The sequence below is a fragment of the Coregonus clupeaformis genome, chromosome 21 (assembly GCF_020615455.1).
Source record: "Coregonus clupeaformis isolate EN_2021a chromosome 21, ASM2061545v1, whole genome shotgun sequence".
NCBI classification, from domain to species: Eukaryota; Metazoa; Chordata; class Actinopteri; order Salmoniformes; family Salmonidae; genus Coregonus; species Coregonus clupeaformis.
In genome coordinates, this window is record NC_059212.1 from 55,374,178 (window position 1) to 55,401,951 (window position 27,774).

Below are 27,774 nucleotides of genomic sequence, written 5' to 3' on the forward strand. Positions count from 1 at the left end.
CCAAACTTTCATGTTGCCCACCCAAATGATTATGCTTGAGCCATATTAAACTGTACAATTGCAGGATATTAGCTCAGAATCAGCCAACAAAATGTCTGTACAATAAGAAAGCTTGAATGAGACTGAACGAGTTGGCACAGAATGAGAACGACACCAGATATGTTTTTCTCATAATTATTTAATCACACATACATTTACATCATGCAGTCAATCCAAAAAGGTGATATCATCATTAACCTTTAACCTCCCCTCCTCCTCCGATCAGAGTGCTGCGATTGTGGCCCAGTTCTCTATGGTTCCATCCCAAATGGCACCCTATTCCCAATGTACCAGAGCCCTAGGGGCCCTGGTCAAAAGTAGTGCCCTACACAGGAAATAGGACACCATTTGGGACAGAGCCTAAGAATGATCCAATACCTTTGTCCATCCAGTTCCTTTGTCTTCATCTGTCAATTAGAAATGGTTGAGTAACTATTACACAGTAATAAAAAAGTGCCTATGCTTTTCTTTAGAATCAATGCAAACAAATGAATTTGGTTGGTAAACACCATGGACAAATGGTTGGTAAACAAATGGTTGGTAAACACCATGGACAAATGGTTGGTAAACAAATGGTTGGTAAACACCATGGACAAATGGTTGTTATTGTGCTTCTTTTTCTAGACTTTACCATTTCATAGCCATTCAATCCATTACAGTAGAACCCTGGGCAGGTAAGGATGAGGTAACTATGCACTTCGAAGACCATGTTGCAAAGCGTTTCCTGTTCTAAAGGTTACAAAGAGGAAAACTTGATAGACACAAAGCATTGTCCTGTCATTGGTATAGACTACCTACCTCTCCCAAACTAGCCTGTAATAACAGCAAATAGAGCACTATGCCAATCATGTAAACAAAGCAACATACATTTAAGTTACATTTATCAGACTTTGGAAAATGTTTTACACTTCCCCCCTCATAAGTTACCACAGATATGAAGTGTTTTAAAAAATAACCAAATTTACGGTGTACATTAAAGCGCAGGTGTATCTGGAGAAGAATTCTGAAGTACTATCCATTTTTATGTATAATCCTTCCAAGACAACAACAGTTAATTTCATAAAACACCATCACCATGTCATGGCTAAAGACTATTAAAAAGAGTCAACCCTGGTCACACCTAACAATATATTGTTGATATACAGTATAGTCATATTCGAGTCACAAGATGTCAGTGGTTTGATTCACGCTGGGCTACAATCACAGCAACGTCTTTGCAGATGCTTCGGAATTTACACCAGGACATAAAATCAAGAGATGGGGAAACATTTGACTCTCATATATAATAATAATATAGAAGGGGAAAGATCATCGAAGGGGATTTGGGAAGACGTTTAAAAAATGCAAGAAGAGAAGAAGTGTAAAATATATCTGAAATGTGTAGTCCTTGGCGCCTGACTAGATATTTGATGAATAAACCACTCCAAAAGACTGACTTCTTTAGGATGGGCTGAGTCTGAAATGGGCTGAGTCTGAAATGGGCTGAGTCTGAAATGGGCTGAGTCTGAAATGGGCTGAGTCTGAAATGGGAATAGGGTCCCATTTCGGACGAAGCCCTAGTTTACCAGCAGACAACCAAACCACGTTCCCCCTAGGTACATACCTAGGATCAGCTTCCCCTCCCCCAATCCTAACCTTTACCATCAGTGGGGGAAATACTAAACTGGATCAGCGTCCAGGGGAACTTTCACCCTGTTCTCCTTCCTAACCCAAGGCCCTGCTCATCTGACTGGCTGATCAGTGGCAAGGGTGGGCCAATCAAACACTGCCATCCCAACCATCCGACCAATCCAGATCCAATCTACTTGTCAAACTAGGGAACAGTGAGACAGACACAGTACAGCGATCCACAGTAAGGTTACATGTGCACTTGACTCTACCGATGGGTTGTAAGTAACTGTTAGCCTTAGAGCTGACTCAATGGGTAGTAACTGTTAGCCTTAGAGCGGACTCAATGGGTAGTAACTGTTAGCCTTAGAGCGGACTCAATGGGTAGTAACTGTTAGCCTTAGAGCGGACTCAATGGGTAGTAACTGTTAGCCTTAGAGCTGACTCAATGGGTAGTAACTGTTAGCCTTAGAGCGGACTCAATGGGTAGTAACTGTTAGCCTTAGAGCGGACTCAATGGGTAGTAACTGTTAGCCTTAGAGCGGACTCAATGGGTAGTAACTGTTAGCCTTAGAGCGGACTCAATGGGTAGTAACTGTTAGCCTTAGAGCGGACTCAATGGGTAGTAACTGTTAGCCTTAGAGCGGACTCAATGGGTAGTAACTGTTAGCCTTAGAGCGGACTCAATGGGTAGTAACTGTTAGCCTTAGAGCGGACTCAATGGGTAGTAACTGTTAGCCTTAGAGCGGACTTTGGGTAGTAAGTCATTTTTAGCCATAGATCTACAGAGAAAAAAAAGGTATATTTTGGGAAAAGTCTGATTCTCAATACAAGGCTCTGGGAAAAGTATTGATTCAAACAAAGAGATGGATGGATAAAATATAGCAGTATCCAATAGCATCATTTATTCACTTTGTTTAATCCACTTCACATGACAGGGAGGGCACCAAATAGGAGCCCCTTGATAAGAAAACGAAACTATAAACAGTTAAAATGTACAAAGAAAATGTAAAACAGCCACCAGCCAATATCCTTGATTTGTTAAGAGAGGAGGTCAGGACAAATGTGGTGAATGGATGAGAGCTAGCTAGCTAGGACAGGACAAGCATGTGTGCCACCCATCTCAGTGGACCAGTAGTCTATGCATGTGCTCCTATGTGCAGATAGATAAATAACAACCAGCTTTTAAAACCGTTTAAAACCAGCACTTGACTGAATAGGCTGTGATAAGGTATAGAGGGAGTGGCCCAAATAGAACCCTATCCCTTATATAGTGCACTACTTTTGACCAGAGCCCTATTGGCCCTGTTCAAAAGAAGTGCACTATAAGGGATAGGGTGTCATTTGGGATGTAGACATGACAGCTCACTCCTGATCGGACTCCTCTTTCCTTCTCACACACGTTTAATGTAGCCACCTCACCAGAACCTGTAGCTTTATTTTCCTTACAATAAAAACAATGGCCACCACAGGTATTCTGTCATTAAATAAATCTACACTGTAGTCGCACCTCTTGTCATTTCAAATCCAAACACCTCATAAGGAAGCATGTGCAGTGCCATATTACATCTGTACAACAGGACAGTAGTGCTCAATAGCCATCTATTCGGTTCAAACCTTTTAAGAAGCTTGTAAAATCTATTCAGCGAAAGAAGTGTGGTACAACCAGGAGGATAGTAATGAAATGTGCTGTACAAGAGATTAGCGAAATAACATTTGTGGTATCAAGGATCCTTTTCTGTCTTTTATTTTCCAGTGGCTTTTTCTTTATCCTGTCATCTTTTTTGAAATCCTGGTTACAATACGTTCAACTTGGCACAGTGCAGACTAAACCTTAAGACATACATGACAACAAACTGTGCAATGAAACAAAGCAACACATTCAAGTCACGTGTAGTTCATTACGCCAAGACTGAACTCTGTGGTTGGTGGATGTCTTGTTGTGTTGTTTTGTATATTAAATTCATTTCTTTGTTGTTGTTGTTGTTGTTTGTTTCAGAGAGAAGAAACATGAGGGTAGGTGGATCTGTACAGGCAAGGAATATTTATATATTTATATTAAAACTCCTCCCTCTCTCTAATATATACCCTGCAGGGAGCCAATGGCTGTAATGGGATGACAGATGGTCAGGGTGATATCCTTCTGCTTCTTCTGTGGTCACGCCCCATCCTGTCCTCAGCTGCTTCAAAGGCAAGAGGAGGAGAGGAAGAGATTGTGGGGAGGGGAGAGAGGGGGAGAGAGGAAGAGAGGAGGTGGGGGAGAGACAGAGGGGGGAGGAGAAAGGAAAGTAAGAGAGGCGAGAGGAGGAGAGGAAGAGTGAGGGGAGGAGAGCGGAAGTGGGGACAAGAGAGAGAGGGGATGTGGAGAGGAGAGAGAGAGGGGGGGATGTGAGGAGAGAGGGGAGGGGAGAAGATTAGGTGGGAAGAGGGAAGGTGGGGCGGAGAGGGAGAGAGGGCTGTTAGTGGCCTTCACCCAGAGATCACTAACACAAAGTCTTACTGGCATCTATATGATTTACAAAAACATTAGCAAGGGTTAGTATAAAAACAAACATGACTCATTTCACTAGAGGATCCTTGCTAGCTATGTCCTCCAGAAAATGCAAGGCCTTTCAACCACACAGCAGTTTTCTTCAGAGCATTACTATTTCTAATCTGTTAATTTATGGTAGGAAATCCTTTAAAAGGACTTCTAAACTGTGTAGTAGGTTAGCTGTCACTCACACAACCCTCACCCATTAAAAGGGTAGTCCACCCAAATGGCTAACTGACATGTATTTCCTTACCCTGTAAGCAGTCTATGGACAAGGTAAGACAGCAATCCATGCTTTGGTTTTGTTATGGGTATCATGCCGGCCTCCTCCGGCAGTGACCTGTCTGTCATCTTTGTGTCTCTACTCTAGTCCCCTGACCTCTGACCTGACCTCAGCAGTCTGAGACCAGGCTCTCCCTCTGCAGCACCGTCACTAGAGGGCCCTCCACCGGCACCACACACACAGAGGAGACGGGTTCATGGTATTGTATGGTGTCATTGCATCATTGGTCCGGTATGGCTTAGTTGGTAAGTCATGGCACTAGTAACGCCAGGGTTGTGGGTTTCGATTCCCGCTGGGGCCACCCATACGAAAAATATATGTGCACTCGCTTATGTAAGTCTCTGTGTGTTTTGTAGTTGTTATTCTCTGGTGAATAGGAGACTAGGCATTGTTTTTCCTCATATTCTACAGTATATTATCCTCAATGAGGCAGTAGTCTCAGTCACTCACTTCTGGTCTGACTTCATGCCTCCCCCTCCCCTGATGGCCACGGTCTGGCTGTTCTGGTAGAAACCCCCTCCGCTGCGGTTCACATTGGGGTGGGTGGGGGACGCCACTGGGGGCTGGCCAGGACGAATGGGTTTGGCTGTGGAGGGGGCGGAGGGAGGAACACAAGAGTTTAGGAACGGCATCCATTCATATACTGAACAACAATTTGGTTTAAAATATGCACTCCATTAAGGGAGGTGTGTGTGTCTCCTCACCGATCTGAGCGGAGTGGCCCCTCCTGGCCATGTTCTTGGCCCTGACGGCCTCTTTGATGCGATCCACCTCCTGCTGGTAACGTTTGCGGTCGCGTGCCGCGTTCTCTTTGGCCTCCTTCAGGGCCGACTCCAGGGCCTTGACCCGCTCAGCCGTAGCACGCAGACGCTTCTCCAGTTTAGGAAGCTCACAACGCAGGTCTGCATTATCACGCACCAACTGAGAAAGGGAGGGAGGGAGAGCACAACTTTGGCAAGCTAGTCATCTCCAAAAGCACTAAAGTGTAGCCTGAGTGCCAGTCTGTTAGTGCTAGCATGTCAACTCCTCATCATTCATTGTCATGTTTGGCTTGACAAGGACAGCAATGGAGTTGGTAAGAGCACAATAAGAAGTGGTTTGGCTTGACAAGGACAGCAATGGAGTTGGCAAGAGCACAATAAGAAGTGGTATGATTTCAGTGTGTTTGAGTACATACCTGTTTGTACAGTACAGAGTACATACCTGTGTGTACAGTACAATACAGAGTACATACCTGTTTGTACAGTATAGAGTACATACCTGTTTGTACAGTACAGAGTACATACCTGTTTGTACATTACAGAGTACATACCTGTTTGTACAGTACAGTACAGAGTACATACCTGTTTGTGAACCTTGGTAAGCTGCTCCAGGTTGTTCTCCAGAAAGGAGATCTTCTGTTTCTGAGCTGCGCTGCCTCCTGTGTCATCAGAGTCCATCTCAGCACTCTTCTTCACTCTGGTAGCCAGGTCCTGGACAAAGAGCTTCCTCAGGTTGTGCAGGGTCTGGAGCTCCTTGGCCTGGGAAGTGGGACAAAGAGAGAGAAGAGGTTAAGGCTATTTCAATGGGAGTTATCCGTTGCCGGATGTATCAACGGAGGTGACTGTCCAGTCTGTCTTTCTACATATGCAACTGGTCCGAAAATAGTTGACTTGAGTTGTACTTTTGATGGACAAAAACGGACAACGATGTACAGTACGTCATTTAGGGTTTCATCCGTGTGAATGTGTCGGAGTGTGGCTGCAGTCGAAGGAGAAAGCAGGTGGTTATAGACGTATACTCACCACGGTCTCCTCCAATCCCTTCAGGTCTTGTCTGGCCTGCTCTCTCCTGTCCTGCATCACCCTGCACAACACAGCACACAGACCCATCAACCACAGCTTGACTACAGTAATACTGGACAAGTCATAGTGCTAATCAAAGCTAACCAGAAGTGATAGCTTCCATAGTAAAGCGTGTTAGGTGGACACTAGTGAACAACGCCACGGTACTTTAGCCATCACACATTCTGTAGGTGTATGTAACGTACGTGAGCTCGTGCAGCTTCCGGCTCTTCTCCTGGTCAGTGGACTTGAGTTTGTCGTGTTCCACCCTGAGGCGCTCCTGTTCCAGCATGATCTCCTGGTTCAGACTGGAGGAGGACAACAACGCCGTGAGCCCAGTGTAGGACAACGCCCCCTGTTCCCTTTATAGTGCCCTACTACCCACCCCATGTGCCCTGGTGAAAAGTAGTACACTGTAATGGGAATACGGTGACATTTAGTACGTAACCACAACAGTTAACAGTACACAGTGTGTGTGTGTTTGTGTTTGTGTGTGTGTGTGTGTGTGTGTGTGTGTTTGTGTGTTTGTGTGTGTGTGCGTGTGTTGGGTCTCCTACTCCTGCAGTTCAGTCATGAGGTGTTCCTTCCTGTCCAGTTCATCTCTCAGACTGCTGATCTGTTTCTGATGGGCCTCACGGTGACCAGCGATCTGCTGCTCCACAGCCTCCTGGGGATGGCAGACACAGGTCACAGGTCAATATGTCAACAATCCTCTGTATAATACACCCTGAAACAACAGCCCCAGCTCCTGACGCCACCAAAGGCGGAAAGGAAAGTCGGACTGCTCCAAACTGTAATTTACATACAAGCGATGGTACTTAAGTCATCCCGCGTCTCAACAATATATATATGAACCATAACATATCATCATAGTAGGCAGTTCTATAGTATGAACAGGGTGACATACCTTGACTTCATTGGCAGATTGGATCTCGTTCTCCTTCTCCATGGCTGTGACTTTCTCTGCAATAACAAAAACATTTGACCTTTGTCACTAGATGGCACTATAGGTCCTAAATCCGTTTTAGAGATGTTTATAAGGAATGTTTTCTATTATGGGTCATCAGTGCATACAGAGCGGCCGGGTGTGTCTGCTATAGCAGTGTGTGTGTGTGTGTGTGTGTGTGTGTGTGTGCGCTTGTGTTACCCTGGGCGCTGATCTTGACCAGTTCTTCGTTCAGAGAGTCAACGTTCTCCTCCAGCTGTCTCTTCTTCTGCTCCACGTTCTGAAGGTACTCTGTCAGGGACTTGATCTTAGCCTCGTGCTGCAGGGGGAAGATGGAGATTACTACTACATTACTACATTATTATATTACTACATTCATTATATTACTACATTTCAATATTATATTACTACATTATTATATTACTACATTTCAATATTATATTACTACATTATTATATTACTACATTTCAATATTATATTACTACATTATTATATTACTACATTTCAATATTATATTACTACATTATTATATTACTACATTTCTATATTATATTACTACTACATTTCAATATTATATTACTACTACATTTCAATATTATTTTACTACATTATTATATTACTACTTTACTATATTACTACATTTCAATATTACATTACTATATTATTACATTTCAATATTATATTACTACATTCCTATATTATATTACTACATTATTATATTATATTACTACATTACTATATTATATTACTACATGACTACATTACAGTATATTACCACTACTGTATATAGGTCTTTATAGAGAAGGGGTTCATGCGGATGCAGATAAATCTGTTGGATTCTTTTGGAGGTCTAACTGTCAATGGGTGAAACTAGCATAATTTTGTTCGATTTCAAGAGGGAGTGGGTGAGAAGTAACAGGATAAGGATGGAGAGTAGTCACTGTTGTACCTGTTAGTACCTGTAGTACCTGTAGTACCTCTTGTACCTGTAGTACCTGTTGTACCTGTTGTACCTGTAGTACCTCTTGTACCTGTTGTACCTCTTGTACCTGTTGTACCTCTTGTACCTGTAGTACCTCTTGTACCTGTAGTACCTGTAGTACCTCTTGTACCTGTAGTACCTCTTGTACCTGTAGTACCTGTAGTACCTCTTGTACCTGTAGTACCTCTTGTACCTGTAGTACCTCTTGTACCTGTAGTACCTGTAGTACCTCTTGTACCTGTAGTACCTGTAGTACCTCTTGTACCTGTAGTACCTCTTGTACCTGTAGTACCTCTTGTACCTGTAGTACCTGTAGTACCTCTTGTACCTGTAGTACCTGTAGTACCTCTTGTACCTGTAGTACCGGTTGTACCTCTTGTGCCTGTAGTACCTGTAGTACCTCTTGTGCCTGTAGTACCTGTAGTACCTCTTGTGCCTGTAGTACCTGTAGTACCTCTTGTACCTGTTGTACCTCTTGTACCTGTAGTACCTCTTGTACCTGTAGTACCTCTTGTACCTGTAGTACCTCTTGTACCTGTAGTACCTCTTGTACCTGTAGTACCTCTTGTACCTGTAGTACCTGTTGTACCTCTTGTACCTGTAGTACCTGTAGTACCTCTTGTACCTGTTGTACCTGTAGTACCTGTTGTACCTGTAGTACCTCTTGTACCTGTAGTACCCGTAGTACCTCTTGTACCTGTAGTACCTCTTGTACCTGTAGTACCTGTAGTACCTCTTGTACCTGTAGTACCTGTAGTACCTGTAGTACCTCTTGTACCTGTAGTACCTGTAGTACCTCTTGTACCTGTAGTACCTCTTGTACCTGTAGTACCTGTAGTACCTGTAGTACCTCTTGTACCCGTAGTACCTGTTGTACCCGTTGTTCCTGTAGTATCTGTAGTATCTGTAGTACCTCTTGTACCTGTAGTACCGTTGTACCCGTGGTACCCGTAGTACCCGTAGTACCATTGTACCCGTTGTACCTGTAGTACCTGTAGTACCCGTAGTACCTGTTGTACCCGTTGTTCCTGTAGTATCTGTAGTACCTGTAGTACCCGTTGTACCTGTAGTACCTGTTGTACCTGTTGTACCTAAGGCTGCCGTTGCACGACGCAACCTGCACGCAATTATAGTTGCTTCCAACGGAGTTGCTTCTTGATTTGCTTCTTGATTGCTCCGTGAAGCACCAGTGACTCGGTTAATAAAAAAGTGGTCAGATGATGCAGATGCTAAGCTACAGGACTGTTTTGCTAGCACAGACTGGAACATGTTTCGGGATTCTTCAGATAGCATTGAGGAGTACACCACATCAGTCACTGGCTTCATCAATAAGTGCATTGATGATGTCGTCCCCACAGTGGCCGTACGTACCCCAACCAGAAGCCATGGATTACAGGAAACATCCGCACTGAGCTAAAGGGTAGAGCTGCCGCTTTCAAGGAGCGGGACTCTAACCCGGACGCTTATAAGAAATCCCGCTATGCCCTCCGACGAACCATCAAACAGGCAAAGAGTCAATACAGGACTAAGACTGAATCGTACTACACTGGCTCTGACGCTCGTCGGATGTGGCAGGGCTTGAAAACTATTACAGACTACAAAGGGAAGCACAGCTGCCCAGTGACACAAGACTTCCAGACGAGCTAAACCACTTCTATGCTCGCTTCGAGGCAAGCAACACTGAAGCATGCATGAGAGCACCAGCTGTTCCGGATGACTATGTGATCACGCTCTCCGTAGCCGATGTGAGTAAGACTTTTAAGCAGGTCAACATTCACAAGGCCGCAGGGCCAGACGGATTACCAGGACGTGTACTCCGAGCATGTTCTGACCAACTGGCAAGTGTCTTCACTGACATTTTCAACATGTCCCTGACTGAGTCTGTAATACCAACATGTTTCCAGCAGACCACCATAGTCCCTGTGCCCAAGGACTCTAAGATAACCTGCCTAAATGACTACCGACCCGTAGCACTGACGTCTGTAGCCATGAAGTGCTTTGAAAGGCTGGTCATGGCTCACATCAACAGCATTATCCCAGAAACCCTAGACCCACTCCAATTTGCATACCGCCCCAACAGATCCACAGATGATGCAATCTCTATTGCACTCCACACTGCCCTTTTCCACCTGGACAAGAGGAACACCTACGTGAGAATGCTATTCATTGACTACAGCTCAGCATTCAACACCATAGTGCCCTCAAAGCTCATCACTAAGCTAAGGATCCTGGGACTAAACACCTCCCTCTGCAACTGGATCCTGGACTTCCTGACGGGCCGCCCCCAGGTGGTAAGGGTAGGTAACAACACATCTGCCACACTGATCCTCAACACGGGGGCCCCTCAGGGGTGCGTGCTCAGTCCCCTCCTGTACTCCCTGTTCACCCATGACTGCATGGCCAGGCACGACTCCAACACCATCATTAAGTTTGCCGACGACACAACAGTGGTAGGCCTGATCTCCGATAACGATGAGACAGCCTATAGGGAGGAGGTCAGAGACCTGGCCGTGTGGTGCCAGGACAACAACCTCTCCCTCAACGTGACCAAGACAAAGGAGATGATTGTGGACTACAGGAAAAAAAAGAGGACTGAGCACGCCCCCATTCTCATCGACGGGGCTGTAGTGGAAACAGTTGAGAGCTTCAAGTTCCTTGGTGTCCACATCACCAATGAACTATCATGGTCCAAACACACCAAGACAGTCGTGAAGAAGGGCACGACAAAGCCTATTCCCCCTCGGGAGACTGAAAAGATTTGGCATGGGTTCTCAGATCCTCAAAAAATTATACAGCTGCACCATCGAGAGCATCCTGACTGGTTGAATCACCGCCTGGTATGGCAACTGCTTGGCCTCCGACCGCAAGGCACTACAGAGGGTAGTGCGTACGGCCCAGTACATCACTGGGGCCAAGCTTCCTGCCATCCAGGACCTCTATACCAGGCGGTGTCAGAGGAAGGCCCTCAAAATTGTCAAAGACTCCAGCCACCCTGGTCATAGACTGTTCTCTCTGCTACTGCACGGCAAGCGGTACCGGAGTGCCAAGTCTAGGTCCAAAAGACTTCTCAACAGCTTCTACCCCCAAGCCATAAGACTCCTGAACAGCTAATCATGGCTACCCGGACTATTTGCACTGCCCCACCACCCTATCCTTTTACGCTGCTGCTACTCTGTTAATTATTTATGCATAGTCACTTTAACTCTACCCATATGTACATATTACTTCAACTACCTCAACTAGCCGATGCCCCCGCACATTGACTCTGCACCGGTACCCCCCTGTATATATAGCCTCCCTACTGTTATTTTATTTTACTTCTGCTCTTTTTTTCTCAACACTTTTTTTGTTGTTGTTTTATTTTTACATTTTTGTTAAAAATAAATGCACTGTTGGTTAAGGGCTGTAAGTAAGCATTTCACTGTAATGTCTGCACCTGTTGTATTCGGCGCATGTGGCCAATAAAATTTGATTTGATTTGATTTGAAACACCCCCCTGCAACTAATAAGCAACTAATCTGCAACTTGGTTCCAGTTGAAACCTTTCAACTTTGTGCAACTAGTTGCAAGCAACAGCCAATCAAAACAAATGCTTTTGTCACATGATCCATTCAAAGGTTCGGACACAGATAGAACAAGGAGCCAGATATTTCACCGCATGTATAATCTGAAGCGTCCGGTTGGAATTTCCACTACCCACCAAATATGGTGATGAGAGGAAGCCCCATGGCCGGCAGTGGGAGAAGATGGAGCTAGATAAAACTGAGCCTACATTCTGCTGAGTTTGTCATCGAAGAAAAGCCCGATCTCAATACAGTTTTCTGTTCCCAAAGCTATAATCTGTTATGAACAGAGTGCACTAAGTTCTGTAGACGTGACTCTTTATCGAAGTCTCAATTATTATTTTTTACAAGGAGTGCAAGGGCGAATTGAGTTGTTGCACACTCGCACTTCACAGAGAAGGTGTTTCTTAATGGAAATATGCAAATACATGCTAGAACTCGCCAATAGGATCTCGCTAGCTCGTGCCTGGCTCTGCCCACCTCCTTGCTTGTTCTGCCCACTATGCTTAATTTGCTCCCATTGAAAATGACACAGATTAACTATCTTGGGTTCGTTATAAATATCTTTGGGTCAGAACTCCTGCCCAGTTGCCATGTCAACAACACAGCTGCCAGTGCTGTGGGAGCCGTGATGAAGGTGGACAGAAGAGAGATTTGCTAAACGGGAGCTGTATAAATAAATATTGGCATCAAGGCTAGTAAAGGTTTATGTACATGGTTTGGTAGCCAATAAATGTAATTTCTGAAGTGAACTCAGGCCTCTTTCTGACCAGTTTCAACTGAAATTGTTCAACATGAACTGCACCACTAGCTAGCTAGCTTAGTTTGTTGCTAGCTTGGTTAGCTTGATAAAACAGTGCTGGCAATTTCATTTTCGCTTGCTAGCGAAATTGTACAGTCAGAATGTTGTCTAAATCGATCCTTATACAATAACTAAATGGTTGGATAAACAATTACATTTGTGAAATCACAATTTAATGCAGCAGATGACATTGGGTGGGTTTAGAATTCCCAAACCATGTGGAATGATATGACAAAACAAAAGCAGCTTCAATTTGATTGGCTGTTGCATGCAATTTCAGTTACGTTTGAGTTGCTTCGAGTATCAGCAAAGTTGCTTGAAATGATGTCACTTACAACCTGCAACTGCAACAAAGAATTGTGTGAAAGTTGCGTCGTGTAACTCCAGCCTACGAGTGAGTAGGCCCGGTTGTACCTGAGAGATGGATACAGCCCATCTGAAATTAGCCCGCCCAACTACCTCATCCCTATATTGTTATCTATTTTGCTCATTTGTACCCCAGTATCTCTATTTGCACATCATCTCTTGCACATCTATCATTCCAGTGTTAATACTAATTGTAATTATTTTGCACTATAGCCTATTTTATTGCCTACCTCCATAACTTGCTAAATTTGCACACTGTATATTATATGTATTTCTGTTGTATTTTTGACTTTGTTTTGTTTTACCCCATATGTAACTCTGTGTTTGTTTTTATCGCACTGCTATGCTTTATCTTGGCCAGGTCGCAGTTGTAAATGAGAACTTGTTCTCAACTGGTTTACCTGGTTAAATAAAGGTGAAATAAAAATAAATAAAATAAAATAAAATGGAGTGTGTTGGACTCTAACTACTGTATGATGATGAGCAGGCTAATACCTGTTGGATCCTCAGCTGACAGGTGGCCAGCTCCTGGTCATTCTCGTCCATCTTCTGGTTGCTCTCTGACTGGGTGCTCTCCAGCTGCCTACAGCGTTTCACCATGGTCTTCACCTCCGACTTCATCTTACTGATGTACAGACGAGCCACCGTGAACTCCTCGTCTATCAGACCACTGCCCTCGTGTTGCTGGGAGGAAGAGACGGGGAGGGAGGGAGGGGGAGAGAGAGAGAGATAGATAGAGAGAGAGAGAGAGAGAGAGAGGGAGGGAGATACATAGAGAGACAGGGAGGTAGAAAGAGAGAAGGGCAGGTTATCATTTTATTCAGGTTAAGGGGAAACAGATATTACACATTTCCTTTAGTTGCTTATAAAATAATACCCATCTTTTGGAGTGTCATGTGGTGACGTGTCATTTCCTGTTTACCTTGATGTCGTTGCTGCCCACGGCGATGCCAATCTCTGCCAGGTCTTTGAGTAGTGATGACATCATCTCACTGGTCCTCTTCTTCTGGTGGTTGGTCATCTCCTTCAGTTTCTGCAGCTCAGAGTCAATGGACGTCAGGACGTTCTGGAGAGAGAGAGTAAAACATTTTAATATTAGCATTTCCTAAATATTATGGACAAAAAAAGAGGTATGACTGACTTATACTGAAGCAACCAGGAAAAAACGTATAACAATATGAAGAGACAGCTCTCTTCATGAGAAGGGACAGTGAGGGACATTGTCTCACCGATTTCTGGTTGAGTTCTTCGTTGAGCATCTCAAACTCTGTGGTCTTTTCCTCCACCTCCTGGCTCTTCTGGTCGTAGTTAACAGCCAGCTCTTCCAGGGCCTGCAGCACCTCCTTCACCTACAATACCACAACAACATTAATAGTAACATTAATAATAATAACAATAATAATAGTAATAATAACAATAATATTATCCTTCACCTCATCCTTGGAAGCCTCGTTCTCAGCCTGCAGGCGGTTCAGCTCTGACTGCAGGTTGTCATGGTCGCGTCGCGATGACACCAGCAGCTACAGACACACACACGAAAAGTCAGACATATACACTACCAGTCAAACGTTTGGACACACCTACTCATTCAAGGGTTTTTCTTTATTTTTACATTGTAGAATAATAGTGAAGACATCAAAACTATGAAATAACACATATGGAATCATGTAGTAACCAAAAAAGTGTTAAACAAATCAAAATATATTTTATATTTGAGATGTCTTCACTATTATTCTACAATGTAGAAAATAGTAAAAATAAAGAAAAACCCTTGAATGAGTAGGTGTGTCCAAACGTTTGACTGGTACTGTAGCTAGATATAAAGATAATTTAGCTAATATACAGTTTGATTAGTTTGATTGAGGTCCAATAGTATTTAACCAGAATCACAGTGACAACAAGATGACAGCAGCCCAGCCAACACTCACCTCCTCTTGGTCCAACATCTGCTGCTTGAGCTTCTCAGCCAGCTGGCTCTGCTGGTTGATCTCATCATCCTGGGACACACAGAGAGAAAGGACAGGGTTAGCATTATCATCATTCAAACAAACACACACAGACAAACACATGCTCCAACATGGGTCAAACTGGACATGAAACTACACTACATGACCAAAAGTATGTGGACACCTGCTCGTCGAACATCTCATTCCAAAATCATGGGCACTAATATGGAGTTGGTCCCCCCTTTGCTGCTATAACAGCCTCCACTCTTCTGGGAAGGCTTTCCACTAGATGTTGGAACATTGCTGCGGGGACTTGCTTCCATTCAGCCACAAGAGCATTAGTGAGGTCGGGCACTGATGTTGTACAATTAGGCCTGGCTCGCAGTCGGCGTTCCAATTCATCCCAAAGGTATTCAATGGGGTTGAGGTCAGGGCTCTGTGCAGGCCAGTCAAGTTCTTCCACACCGATCTCGACAAACCATTTCTGTATGGACTTCACTTTCTGCACAGGGGCATTGACATGCTGAAACAGAAAAGGGCCTTCCCCAAACAGTTGCCACAAAGTTGGGAGAACAGAATCGTCTAGAATGTCATTGTATACTGTAGCGTTAAGATTTCCTTTCACTGGAACGAAGGGGCCTAGCCCGAACCATGAAAAACAGCCCCAGACCATTATTCCTCCTCCACCAAACTTTACAGTTGGCACTATGCATTGGGGCAGGTAGCATTCTCCTGGCATCCGCCAAACTCAGATTCGTCCGTCGGACTGCCAGATGGTGATTCATCACTCCAGTGAATGCATTTCCACTGCTCCAGAGTCCAATGGCGGCGACCTTTACACCACTCCAGCCGCCGCTTTGCATTGCACATGGTGATCTTAGGCTTGTGTGCGGCAGTTAGGCCTTGGAAATCCATTTCATGAAGCTCCCGACAAACAGTTCTTGTGCTGACGTTGCTTCCAGAGGCAGTTTGGAACTCGGTAGTGAGTGTTGCAACCGAGGACAGACGATTTTTACACGCTTCAGCACTCTGCGGTCCCGTTCTGTGAGCTTGTGTGGCCTACCACTTCGCGGCTGAGCCGTTGTTGCTCCTAGACGTTTCCACTTCACAATAACAGTTGACCGGGGCAGCTCTAGCAGGGAAGAAATCTGAATAACTGACTTGTTGGAAAGTTGGCATTCTATGACGGTGACACCGTCATAAGGCCATTCTACTGCCAATGTTTGTCTATGGAGATTGCATGGCGGTGTGCTTGATTTTATACACCTGTCAGCAACGGGTGTGGCTGAAATAGCCGAATCCACTAATTTGAAGGGGTGTCCACATACTCGTATATATAGTGTATCTTGATGGATTGTTGTTCAACAACACACACCTGCATCATGTCCAGTTTGACACATGTTGGAGCGTGTGAGTGTCTTACTCAGCTCTTTCCCTTCAACTCATTAGTTTCATCCTAAATGGCACCCTATTCCCTATGGGTCCTGTTTAAAAGTAGTACATAATATAGGGAATAAGATGCCATTTGGGACGTAGACATTGGCTGTTGCTACTTCCTGCTGGAGGCTGTATCTCTCACCTTATCGTCCAGCTGCTTGTAAAGCTTGGCCAGCTCCCCTTCACACTTGTCCTTCTCTGCGTCGGTCAGACGGAGCTGGGGCATGTTGGGGGTAGAGGCAGGCTTGTCGTTGGGCACATTGTCCAGGGCCAGCACCTCAGCCTGGGCCTTCTCCTTGTCAAACTGCTCGTCCACCGGCACACTCTCACCTGCAGGGGGCAGCGTGGCGGTCACACAGATAGGTCAGTCACACAGCGTGCATGGCTCTCTTCTCATCACATAATGGTCTCATCTGAGCTGAGTGTCTGGCTTCAATCACAAATTCATTCATCATATAGATTACTGAAATGTCCCCCCTCTCAAAAACAACACAAACACAGATCATGGAAACAGGGAGGTAGTATCTGTACTTAATAAGAAACACTTATTTTCGTTTTCTATTGCAAACCGTTTTAAATATTTTTGCTAAGTTGTGTCCTAATGAACATGACCTTGCTGTTCTACTACGTCTGTGCTGTACAGGAAAGATGAGGGCCTAGCCAGCTGATAACTTTGGGCCTAGGGGAATAAGGGGAAGGTCCTCTCCTCCTCACCGTTCCTCCAGCGGTTGAGCTCATTCTCCAGCCAGGTGATGGTGTTCCTCAGGGCCTTTCCCTTCTCCTTCTCCCTCTCATACTTCTTCTTCCACTGTTCTGCCGTCAGCTCCACGTTCACACACACCGTGTTCTTAATGGTCTTCGCTCTGGAAAACACCACAAACAGGACCAAACCATTACACCCTATTCTAATTCAAACAGCCCTGAATAGCTCACAAAATAGTGATTGTGGTAACTCATTGTGAATTGTTGATGGGTTTTTTTTTCTTCATATGATGTAAAACTCATCATCATCACACGTTTTGCTCTGTATTGAAAGTGCTCCGTCTTGACAACTTGACTGCTGACATGCATACTTGGGGGATTGTATTAACAGTGGACTACTACAAATATATATTTTTGTGAACTATCCCTTTAGGAGCTAGTGAGTGAGCCCACCTCTGTCCAAACATGAGGGTGGACTTTGTCTCTGACTCGTTGTAGGCAGAAGGAGAGGCACATATGACAATGGTGGTCCTACAGTTACCCCCCAGAGAGTCCTGAAGGATTCTGGTCATTTTACTGTCTCTGTACGGGATATAGCCCTGAAACATAGCAAAACAAAACAACATTCATTAAGATATAGCCCTGAAACATAGCAAAACAAAACAACATTCATTAAGATATAGCCCTGAAACATAGCAAAACAAAACAACATTCATTAACATATAGCCCTGAAACATAGCAAAACAAAACAACATTCATTAAGATATAGCCCTGAAACATAGCAAAACAAAACAACATTCATTAACATATAGCCCTGAAACATAGCAAAACAAAACAACATTCATTAAGATATAGCCCTGAAACATAGCAAAACAAAACAACATTCATTAAGAGAAACAACAATATAATTCCCTTCAGGTTGTTAAATCTATAATTGAAAGAAAAGGCGTAGAATTATACAACTGTGAATCAGCTCCAACCAAAACCTTGCCTATATTTTGATCTCTAAAATAATGAAGGATACTGTTGATGTGAGGTATTGGCCTTTAGTGGGTCAACTCATCTTTACACTGAACACCAACCAAACCACCAGTCATGGTATCTGTGATAGTATAGGAATACTCACAGAGCCTTCTGCCAGGGCTGAGATGACGTTGCCCAGTGAAGACAGAGACTTATTAATGTTCTTGGCCTCGTCCAGCACGGCTCCCTCCGCCCCAGTCTTACTGACCTGGGAAGAAAGCGACAGACAGGTACCGTCTGGTAAGATGGATGACTTGTACAGTGAAACACTTGCTGTGCACCAGAGGCCTTAATAATATATTGGCATGGGTCAAACATGTGGTCTGAGTGACATCATCTAACCATGTTCATCAGTCTTGATAATACCAACAGATTAGGCAACTGGGAAGCTCCGTTTCCCTCAGACAGCAGGCAGTTAGTAGAGTCTTGAGAGGCCAGATCAGGAAGTTATGATTCATACATGTTGTTGTTGTTGTACCTTTTCTCTTCAAAAAAAGAAAAAGAAAAGCCTGCACACTGCTCTAGCCAGCCGGCTGTCTGCCTACATCAGAACAGGAAAGACCAGTGTGCAGGTTTCTCTTTTCATTGTTTTTAATCCCACGCACCTGCAATTAGCTAACCTCAGATGGGCTTTTCCTACCTTTTCACTTCCTGCCAGGTCGACGAGGTAGAGCTTTCCGCTGAGTTTCTGCTCTGTAGCAGTGTTCTCCTGCTTCACGTTGATCTGGAAGATACTGTGACTTCTGGAGCTGTGCTCATTCATGTCTGAGACAAGACAACAGGTCTGGGATCAGCGTTGATCAGTTAAAATATTAATACTGTGACTTCTGGAGCTTTGCCCATTCACGTCTGAGACAAGATAACAGATCTGGGATCAGCGCTGATCAGGCAATTAGAATAATAATATTGGTGAGGAGAGCACAAACAGATCTGGGACCAGGCTAGCGTGAGAAACCGTTTAGGGTGTTAAACCATTTGGGTAATTATAACAAAATAATTGACCTATTGAGTCCATGGGGCATATCGGCTAACATTGCACACGTCCCAAATGGTACACTATTCCCAAAGGGCTCTGATCAAAAGTAGTGCACTATAAAGGGAAAAGGGTGATATTTGGGACGGAGCCTTAGTGCAGTCTCTTACTTGTAACTGCTACATGTCTGTTAGATTTGCCTTCATCAATGGTGTCCATGACTTCCTCTGGGCTGCAGACAAATCTCTCAGTGCATCCCTGTGGACAAAAAAAAACGTATGATGTGACACCGGACCATCTTATAAACGGCATTTAGCAGACACTTTTATCCAAAGCGAGTTAGAGTAGTGCATTAATACATTTTAGTATCTTCAGAGCCTGTCGCTAAATTGTCAATGTCAGGTAACACCATGTTTTTTCTTATTAGGTGGCTGTAGTCTAACTCTGACGGTTTACTGGGTGAGTAACACAACGAGGGTGGTAGTTCATCCCTGGATTAAAGACTCACCTTGACATAGGGAACTCTGTTTTTGTCTTCATGCACTGACAGGTTGGTCTTTGACACTGGAGAGAAAGAAACATGCAGCATAGTCAAGACTCTAGAGACTATTCTGGATAGTTCTGGCTCCACAGCAGAAAGCCCATCTTCTGCTTATAAATGGAAATTTAACTAGCCATTTCAATGTCATTGCATGTGTGAAGAAACCTCATGCTCAAACTGGGTGAGGAAAATGTACGTAATGACCGATACAAATGCAGCATGTTTACGGAGCAGTATGCAGACATTCTTTATCTTCAGTCAAAACATGAACAGGCTATTAATTCCAATATCAGTAACAACATTTCCAGCTGATGTTTCTGAACACCACCATCCACCCGTTTCCTGTTTCAACATGCAACATTTCATTAATCAGCTCCTTTAAACAGATAGCTATGTAAACTAGCCAATTATCCACACCAGCATGGCCACCAGCCAAGAGGAGAGGCACGCTATACATGGCATGTCCCAAATGGCACCCTATTCCCTATGTAGTGCACTAGTTTTGACCAGGGCCCATAGGGCATTTGGGACACATGCTGTGTTCACTCTGCCTAAGACTTACTATCCAAGAGGTCCCGAATCTTGTCCAAGTAAATTTCATAATATGAAACCTGGAAAATAAGAGCAATCTCTCATTAGAAAGTATCCCACAGAGAGAAATCAATAGGTTTTAAAACTCTGTCAAGTATCCCACAGAGAGAAATCAATAGGTTTTAAAACCCTGTCAAGTAAAGTGATTCTACCAAGTGTCTTTGAACTAGCTAAGGCAATTCAAGGTTAGCAAGCTGCCTACGCAGAGTAGGAAGAGTTGTTCTAATTGGATGAGAATAAGTCTGTGTCCCAAATGGCAAACTATTCCCTACATAGTGCACTACCTTTGACCAGAAACCACAGGGCTCTGGTCAAAAGTATTGCACTATATAGGGAATAGGGTGCCATTTGGGACTCACACAGAGGGATGAATTTGTAGAGTACTAGCCAGTAGCTACCTTGATGTGGAACTCTAGGTTCTCGTCCATAGAGTAGATGTAGTTAAAGATGTCCTGCACTATCCTGGGGATAATCCCCATCCCATCTGTGTCATGGAGGTTACCCTCCATCGTGTGGGTTTTGCCGGATGACGTCTGTCCGTATGCAAATATTGTCCCGTTGTACCCCTCCAGAACATCTGGAAGGAGAAGATGAAGATGAAGAAGAATCCATATTAATCCATACGAGATGGAAATGTACCCAACCCCTCCGACACACACACACAAAGAAATACACAAACACACACACACACATAAATGCACACACACACAAAAACACAGAAATACACACACACAAAGAAATAAACACACACACACACGTACAAAGAAATACACACACAGACACAGAAATACACAAACACACACAAAGAAACACACACAATCACACAAAGAAATACACACAATCACACAAAGAAATACACGCACACACACAGAAATACACACACACACAAAGAAATACACACACACACAAAGAAATACACACACACAAAGAAATACACACACACACACACACACACAGACAGAAATACACACACACAAAGAAATACACACACATACACAGAAATACACAGACAGACAGAAACTAAACAGCCTGATTGTAAGGAAGTAGTCACTGCATCAACTCCTCCTTCAGACCGACTTTCTCCTCAGGGGGGGTCTACTAAGCTATACGGAATTGTTTTAAGAAGGTCATACCAAGGATAATTTAGCTATTTCATTTTGAGCAATATAAGAAAGTTCAGGAAACATTTTTACATTTATTTGTTATGTGTATTTAACAGTCTCCATATATACAGTATATTTCCATACATTTTTTTCAACTGGTACTGGGGAACCTTCACATGAGTCTTGTGAGGCCTGTGGGCGTCCTAGAGCAAAACAACTTGACATGTACATGTTCGTGAGAGTCTCAGCTTTGCACAGATGGATCATATTAGTGTGTAGCCCAAAAGGTTCGGATGCTACAGACAGAAGTTGGAAGATCGGCTGTACCGACTTCAGACAAGTCTCCTGACACTTGTGGAGGTCGTAGAGCAAAACGGAGACCACCGTGGTGAGAGTCTCATCTCTCATAATCGGCCAAACCGTTCAGACGCTACGGACCATTTTGTGAGAAGACTGGTTTTCGGGACGTCTCATGGTCTGACAAACACCACTAGCTCTGTCAGCTTTCACCACAGATGTGGACAATGGCGGATGCGGTGGATTGAGACGCAGAGTGGTGTGTGTCAGACCATGAGACATATCTCTAGCTTAAACGGACACATTCTGATGGGGATTTTTCTATTATGCTAATTACATTTCCGCAGGAGCGCGGACATCGACCTCAGGGGTTAACAAACATCTACAGTAGAACAGAGTGTTCATAAACAGTGTCTGAACAGAGCTCACCTTTGACGATCTTCTGGGCGCAGGCGTTGTATACTTGCTCCTGTGTCGTATTCGGCTGGAACACTCTGTCAAACTGGAACGGTTTGCTCTGCAAGCCAGAGACAGACAGAGACAGACAGAGACAGAGAGAAAGAAATTAGGGAATGAGTTTCACAACTTTCTGTCTGACATCCAATTTAAACACTTACATAAAGTGTCCCACAGTAAGGGGCTATACCCTGCAGATTAGCTATGTAAAGGTACTGCTCTCACTAGAACAGACAAGATACACATCTATTTGACAGAGACAGATCCTTATAATCACCAATAAAACACATTTTAGTCATTTAGCAGACGCTCTTATCCTGAGAAACTTACAGTAGTGAGTGCATACATTTTCGTACTGGTCCCCCGTGGGAATTGAACCCACAACCCTGGCGTTGCAAGTGCCATGCTCTACCAACTGAGCCTCACGGGACACCATATTAGTGTTAAAACATCACTGTGATCAGACACACACACACACACACACACACAAATACATAAATAAACCCCTGGTGACCCTCCAGGCCTCCACAGCAACCCACAAATAAACCCCTGGTGACCCTCCAGGCCTCCACAGCAACCCAAGTTACATCCCAAATTGCAACCTATTCCATATATAGTGCACTACTTTTGACTAGGGCCCATACAGGTCTGGTTAAAAGTAGTGCACCATATAAAGAAAAGGGTGCCATTTGGGACACAGACATGGCAGGACCAGGGAGGACCCTCAGAGGAGGGCTGAGCTGAGGGAGAGATCAAAGCACAGACCATTCTAATGAGATGGCGTGAAGTCAACCCCACAGGTTGTGAAACTGATGTTATAGCCACTGTAGCGGTTCAGCCTGAACAACTAGCTACATGGGCCCTATTGCATCTCTGAACTTCTAGGCAGTTTGAAGACCAGGAGCCATCTGTATCAAGCGTCTCAGAGTAGGAGTACTGATCTAGGATCAGTTTAGCCTTTTAGATCACAATGATTAAGATTACATGGACAGGGAGGACCTGATCCTAGATCAGTACTCCTACTCTGAGATGCTTGATACATAAGACCCCAGATCCGTCTGTTTAAAAACATTTCTCTCCCCCCCTCCCTATCCAACAGACATGGACCACTCACATACATATCAGATCAGACCATTGCCTGAGCTGGAGGGGGGGACCAGACCATTGGCCTGAGCTGGAGGGGGGGACCAGACCATTGGCCTGAGCTGCATGAATGACAACACCTATATGAATAAGTAAACACCCCGCCCCCTCTCCCTCTCCTCCTCCTCCTCTTACATCAATTCAGCACAGTAGAACAGCGAAAGGCAAATCTGGGTTTGTGCTCCGACAAGCCCCTCTATTCAGGAGACCAGCTATAACTCTGCCCACTGCTCAGAACCACAGAGTTATCTGTACAGGACATCACCTGACCTGGCCCACTGACCAGTCACAAGATGGGGTACAGCCAGCCACAACACAACATAGGCAGACTGACACTGGAGTCCTGACAACATTAGGCTGGGCCCGTCCTCACTATCACTAGTACAGCCCAAGTTCAAAGTGATGACACAGTGAAACCATTGTTCTAGTCTTTCACAGACACTACTGCTAGCTTCTTGGTCTGCCTTGGGAAAATCTGATTTGTCTAGAATGTACAAACACTTCTATTGAATAGGCCAGTGATAAATCCAAGATCACCCAAAGAGCAAAATAAACAGCCACAGGGGGGTGGAAGTGCTTTAGCCAACTGGATTTCCCCCCTATAGACTATGTATTTGCTAAGAAATAGAATGGTAATAACTACCAGAAAAGTATATACCCAGTTTAAAATCAAATCCTCGTGGAAGCATCTCTCTCATCTCTCCTCTTCCCTCCCTCCCTCCCTCCTCTTCTCTTTCCTCCCTCCTCTCCTCTTCTCTTTCCTCCCTCACTCCTCTCCTCTTCTCTTTCCTCCCTCACTCCTCTCCTCTTTCCTCCCTCACTCCTCTCCTCTTCTCTTTCCTCCCTCACTCCTCTCCTCTTCTCTTCCCTCCCTCACTCCTCTTCTCTTCCCTCACTCCTCTTCCTCTCTTCCCTCCCTCCCCTTCTCTTCCCTCCCTCCCTCAGTCCTCTTTCCTCCCACTCTTCTCCACCTATCTTCTGTTAGTTTCCACTGCTGAAGCTAAAAGTAGCACACTCTCACAGTGCTGTGTGTGTGTGTGTGTGTGTGTGTGTGTGTGTGTGTGTGTGTGTGTGTGTGTGTGTGTGTATATCTGTATGGAGATAGTGGAATCATGTGACAGCATCCTACCCTGGGAGGCTGACGTGATCGCTCTCTCTGTGTGAGCAGCACCAGCAGCCTGACTGACAGTCAAGCCTGAATAATTCACTTGTGCATTTGCTATTCTAGATCTAGTGAACTACTCTCTCTCTCTGCCTCATCTGAGATGGATGGAAGACTGTTAGTTTAGTTTCTTCCATCTCCAGTGCTGTACCAAGCTGACTGAGATTGTCGAGGCTACATTCTGGTGATGTATAGTTGAATGGTTAAGGTTCAGTACTGCATATCAGGACTGAGAGAAGTCAAAACATACAGTATGTTCAAGGTTCCAGGTGTAAGCATCATCTGTCCCTCCATCTCATCTCCCCTGGTTTGCACTGTGCCAAGAACATCAGAGCAGAGATAACTGTCTTTGTGGTACTTGTCCCAAGCCTAGGGAGTGGACAGATATTGCCATTGAGGTTTTAATATTTATACAATGGATTATTTCAAATAGATACAAAATATGAGCTAAGTGAGTTAGGGTAAGTCACCCTGGATAAGTGCATCCGTGAAACAAACAGGAATTATAATAATAATAATCACTAGCCAGCCCCAGAGGAATCACACAGCCGCGCCCGACAGAACCCTCTCTGATTGGTGGAACAGCTGGTTGCCAGGAGAAAGACAAGGGGATTACCCAGGGGGCCAGCGGTGTGTGTGTGTGTTTGTGTTTGTGTGTGCAATTGGACAGAGAGAGAGAGGCCTAAGCTCTGATCCTACCACTAGCTGATGATACGCTGGGAAAGTGATGACATCACAAGCCCAGAAAATCTCAACAAAACAAGCCCTGGAGTAAAACATAACTTTCTATGGCTATATAATGTTAGATTACTGGAGACAACCATCACTTTCTATGGCTATATAACAATTGATTACTGGAGACGACCATCACGTTCTTTGGCTATATAATGTTAGATTACTGGAGACAACCATCACTTTCTATCACTATATAATGTTAGATTACTGGAGACGACCATCACGTTCTTTGGCTATATAATGTTAGATTACTGGAGACGACCATCACGTTCTTTGGCTATATAACGTTAGATTACTGGAGACAACCATCACTTTCTATGGCTATATAATGTTAGATTACTGGAGACGACCATCACTTTATTTGGCTATATAATGTTAGATTACTGGAGACAACCATCACTTTCTTTGGCTATATAATGTTAGATTACTGGAGACAACCATCACTTTCTTTGGCTATATAATGTTAGAAATGGGTTAAGTTCCATTATGCCAGCTCAGATCCACCCCTGGCCCAAATATAGACTATATATCCCCACTGACCATCCCTTTCAGTGGCCAATGGCCATGATGTCATCATACTGTGTTTCCCATGAATGATGACGTAATTCTTTATTCAGCCTCCAAATCTAGGCCAAGTCCTATAGCGTGTTATTGTATAGTTAGTGTTGTGTATAGTGGTGCTGTGTACTACCCACATTTAAAATATAGACACTGACTGTGTTGAAAGGGAGGTTGAGGTTGAAGATGAGCAAGGACATGCCATCAGTGCCAATAAGTTACAGAACTACAACTTCTTACTATTTGTAGCCTACCATAAACCTTTATAGACTTGATTATGTTGGCTTTGGTGAGGTGTGTCCAGACCACGGCATCAAAGTCCTTGGCTCTGTTTGAACACTGACAAAGGGAGGTCATGCCTCATCTAGTGCTTATTCTCTTCTGGCCTACAGTGCAAATATGGGAAGATGGCATGATATGACATGTACAGACAGTTCTTTTCAAACCAATTTCCCCACAGATCAAGAAAAGAAGGGATTATGTCTAAAGAGAACAATATAACATTTTTGTTCGTTTTTTTAAACTTCAAGCACCACTGTGTGGAATGCATTTCCTTCTTTTGTCATAACAGAGTAGCGCCCATTTCATTATCCTTATCGGGTGTCAAGGGTGCGTCCCAAATGGCACCCTATTCCCTATATACATCCCATAGGGCTCTGTTCAAAAGTAGTGCACTACATAGGGAATATAGTGCCATTTGAGTGCAGACATTGGACTACATTCCAAGATGACTAAAGAAAACAAACAAACTGCAATTTCCTGAATCCACTTAGTAATGGACCAGTGGTGTAACCTTAACCAGATATTTTCAGAGATAACAACTAATGTAGTTACCTTAGTGCACTTCACTAACTTGAAGAAATGTATGTCACTACCTGCCTTTATAACAACATGAACAAACATTGTAGCTACAGACATCTACTAACGTAACGGTGGTTATGAATGAATTACATGTCTGGTTTCTGAATTCTGCTCCTCATACAGTAACGTTACTTAGCTAACGTTAGTCTTGTAATTTACCGCACAACAGTCTTGGTTTGACTAGCTAAAATAAATAAACCAGGCCCATAGGGCAATCATCAGCTGGCTTGTTAGTGATCGTGTTGATGAAACAGCTAGTTAGCTATATAGCTAGCTAGTTCAATTCTGCACCATCTTTGCTGCTGGGTGTAGCTAACGTTAGGCCAGCTAATCTGCCACTGCCATCTCAGCTGGCCAAGCGTTAGCTAAATTAGATAGCTAGACATTTCAAACATTGCATGATTGGAAAGCTAGCTAACTAAATGAACTCCCAGCAGGTGTTGAGTGTTAACTCGAAAATGATGAGAATTTATTTTGAACGCAACGTTAACTCATGTTGTTGGCAGATGACGTTGGTGGTACTGTAACGAACGTTAGTTAGCTAAAGTTAGCTAGCACTTGCCTGTCATTGTTGGATGACAATTGACTGACCAGCTACAGTAGCTACCTGAAACGGCAATATTAGTTCATTGCGACGACAAAGTTGACGCGGCAAATCAGAGAGATACAACTAGCTAACTATACAAACTTGACTGGCTACCAATTGTTATCCATAAATAGTGTCCTGTTCCGATCGGTGATAGTGTGGGTGAGCTAGCTTATTGCTAACGTTAACGCTACACAGCTGATGTAGGTGGACAGGTAGGTCAGTTAGCCAGCTAGCTAGCTACGCTAACGTAACTAGTGACACTGCTGGCGGATCTGATCACCATGCCAATGGCGCAGCGCAGACTGTCACAGAGGGCACTTGCTTGCAGACAAAGAAATATTGCAAACCAACTTACCCCGACGACCACATGGTCTTCCCCTTGAAACTTGGGTATGTATTTGTCCCCTCTGGCCACCTCTGAACTGTTTAAGGGCCTGAAACGGCACATCACTTTGATGGTGCACTCCGCCGGTACGTCGGCCATCTTCCACGATTTATGGATGTAAACTCACAATAAAAACACTGTAGATCCTCGTTCTAGAGGCGGTCGGGGGAGAGAAGAGGGCGGCCCGGCCCCTCAGTCCCAATATGAGACTAGAATGGGCTCAGATATTCAACAATGAATGGCTATTTTCTTCTAGGGTGTGCTAAAAACACTTCCTCTCCAATGTGGAAGCCATGATGCCGGTGGATCACTGCTGGCTTGCTCACC

At 44.2% G+C, this 27,774-nt stretch overlaps 1 protein-coding gene across 2 annotated transcripts; it reads right to left on the reverse strand.

Moving 5' to 3' along the window:
• Positions 1-160: 160 nt before the first annotated feature.
• LOC121535449 (kinesin-1 heavy chain) lies at positions 161-27,774 on the reverse strand. Of its 2 annotated transcripts, none has more exons than XM_041842530.2 (25): positions 27,418-27,774; positions 21,988-22,075; positions 20,557-20,735; positions 20,130-20,178; positions 19,535-19,590; positions 19,197-19,284; positions 18,694-18,818; positions 18,157-18,261; positions 17,484-17,629; positions 17,043-17,191; positions 16,471-16,658; positions 14,874-14,942; positions 14,379-14,465; positions 14,175-14,294; positions 13,868-14,011; positions 13,441-13,629; positions 7,434-7,551; positions 7,194-7,249; positions 6,844-6,953; positions 6,493-6,594; positions 6,248-6,308; positions 5,807-5,983; positions 5,168-5,384; positions 4,914-5,049; positions 161-3,827 (listed from the first exon to the last, which is right to left on the reverse strand). In XM_041842530.2, exons 1-25 carry the CDS (start codon positions 27,544-27,546, stop codon positions 3,824-3,826), a joined length of 2,892 nt encoding a protein of 963 aa, XP_041698464.1. In that variant the 5' UTR covers positions 27,547-27,774; the 3' UTR covers positions 161-3,823. The 2 variants fall into 2 exon arrangements, with proteins under 2 accessions (XP_041698464.1, XP_041698463.1); XM_041842529.2 differs by having other exon boundaries at positions 161-3,830.

What these genes read in the sequence shown, in the direction of transcription:
- LOC121535449 (XM_041842529.2), bottom strand. Translation starts at nt 27,546, where the DNA reads ATGGCCGACGTACCGGCGGAGTGCACCATCAAAGTGATGTGCCGTTTC. An exon ending in GATTCGGGACCTCTTGGATA is followed by an intron (nt 19,591 to 20,129) that starts GTAAGTCTTAGG and finishes CTTTCTCTCCAG; the next exon opens with TGTCAAAGACCAACCTGTCA. An exon ending in AGGGATTGGAGGAGACCGTG is followed by an intron (nt 5,984 to 6,247) that starts GTGAGTATACGT and finishes CCCACTTCCCAG; the next exon opens with GCCAAGGAGCTCCAGACCCT.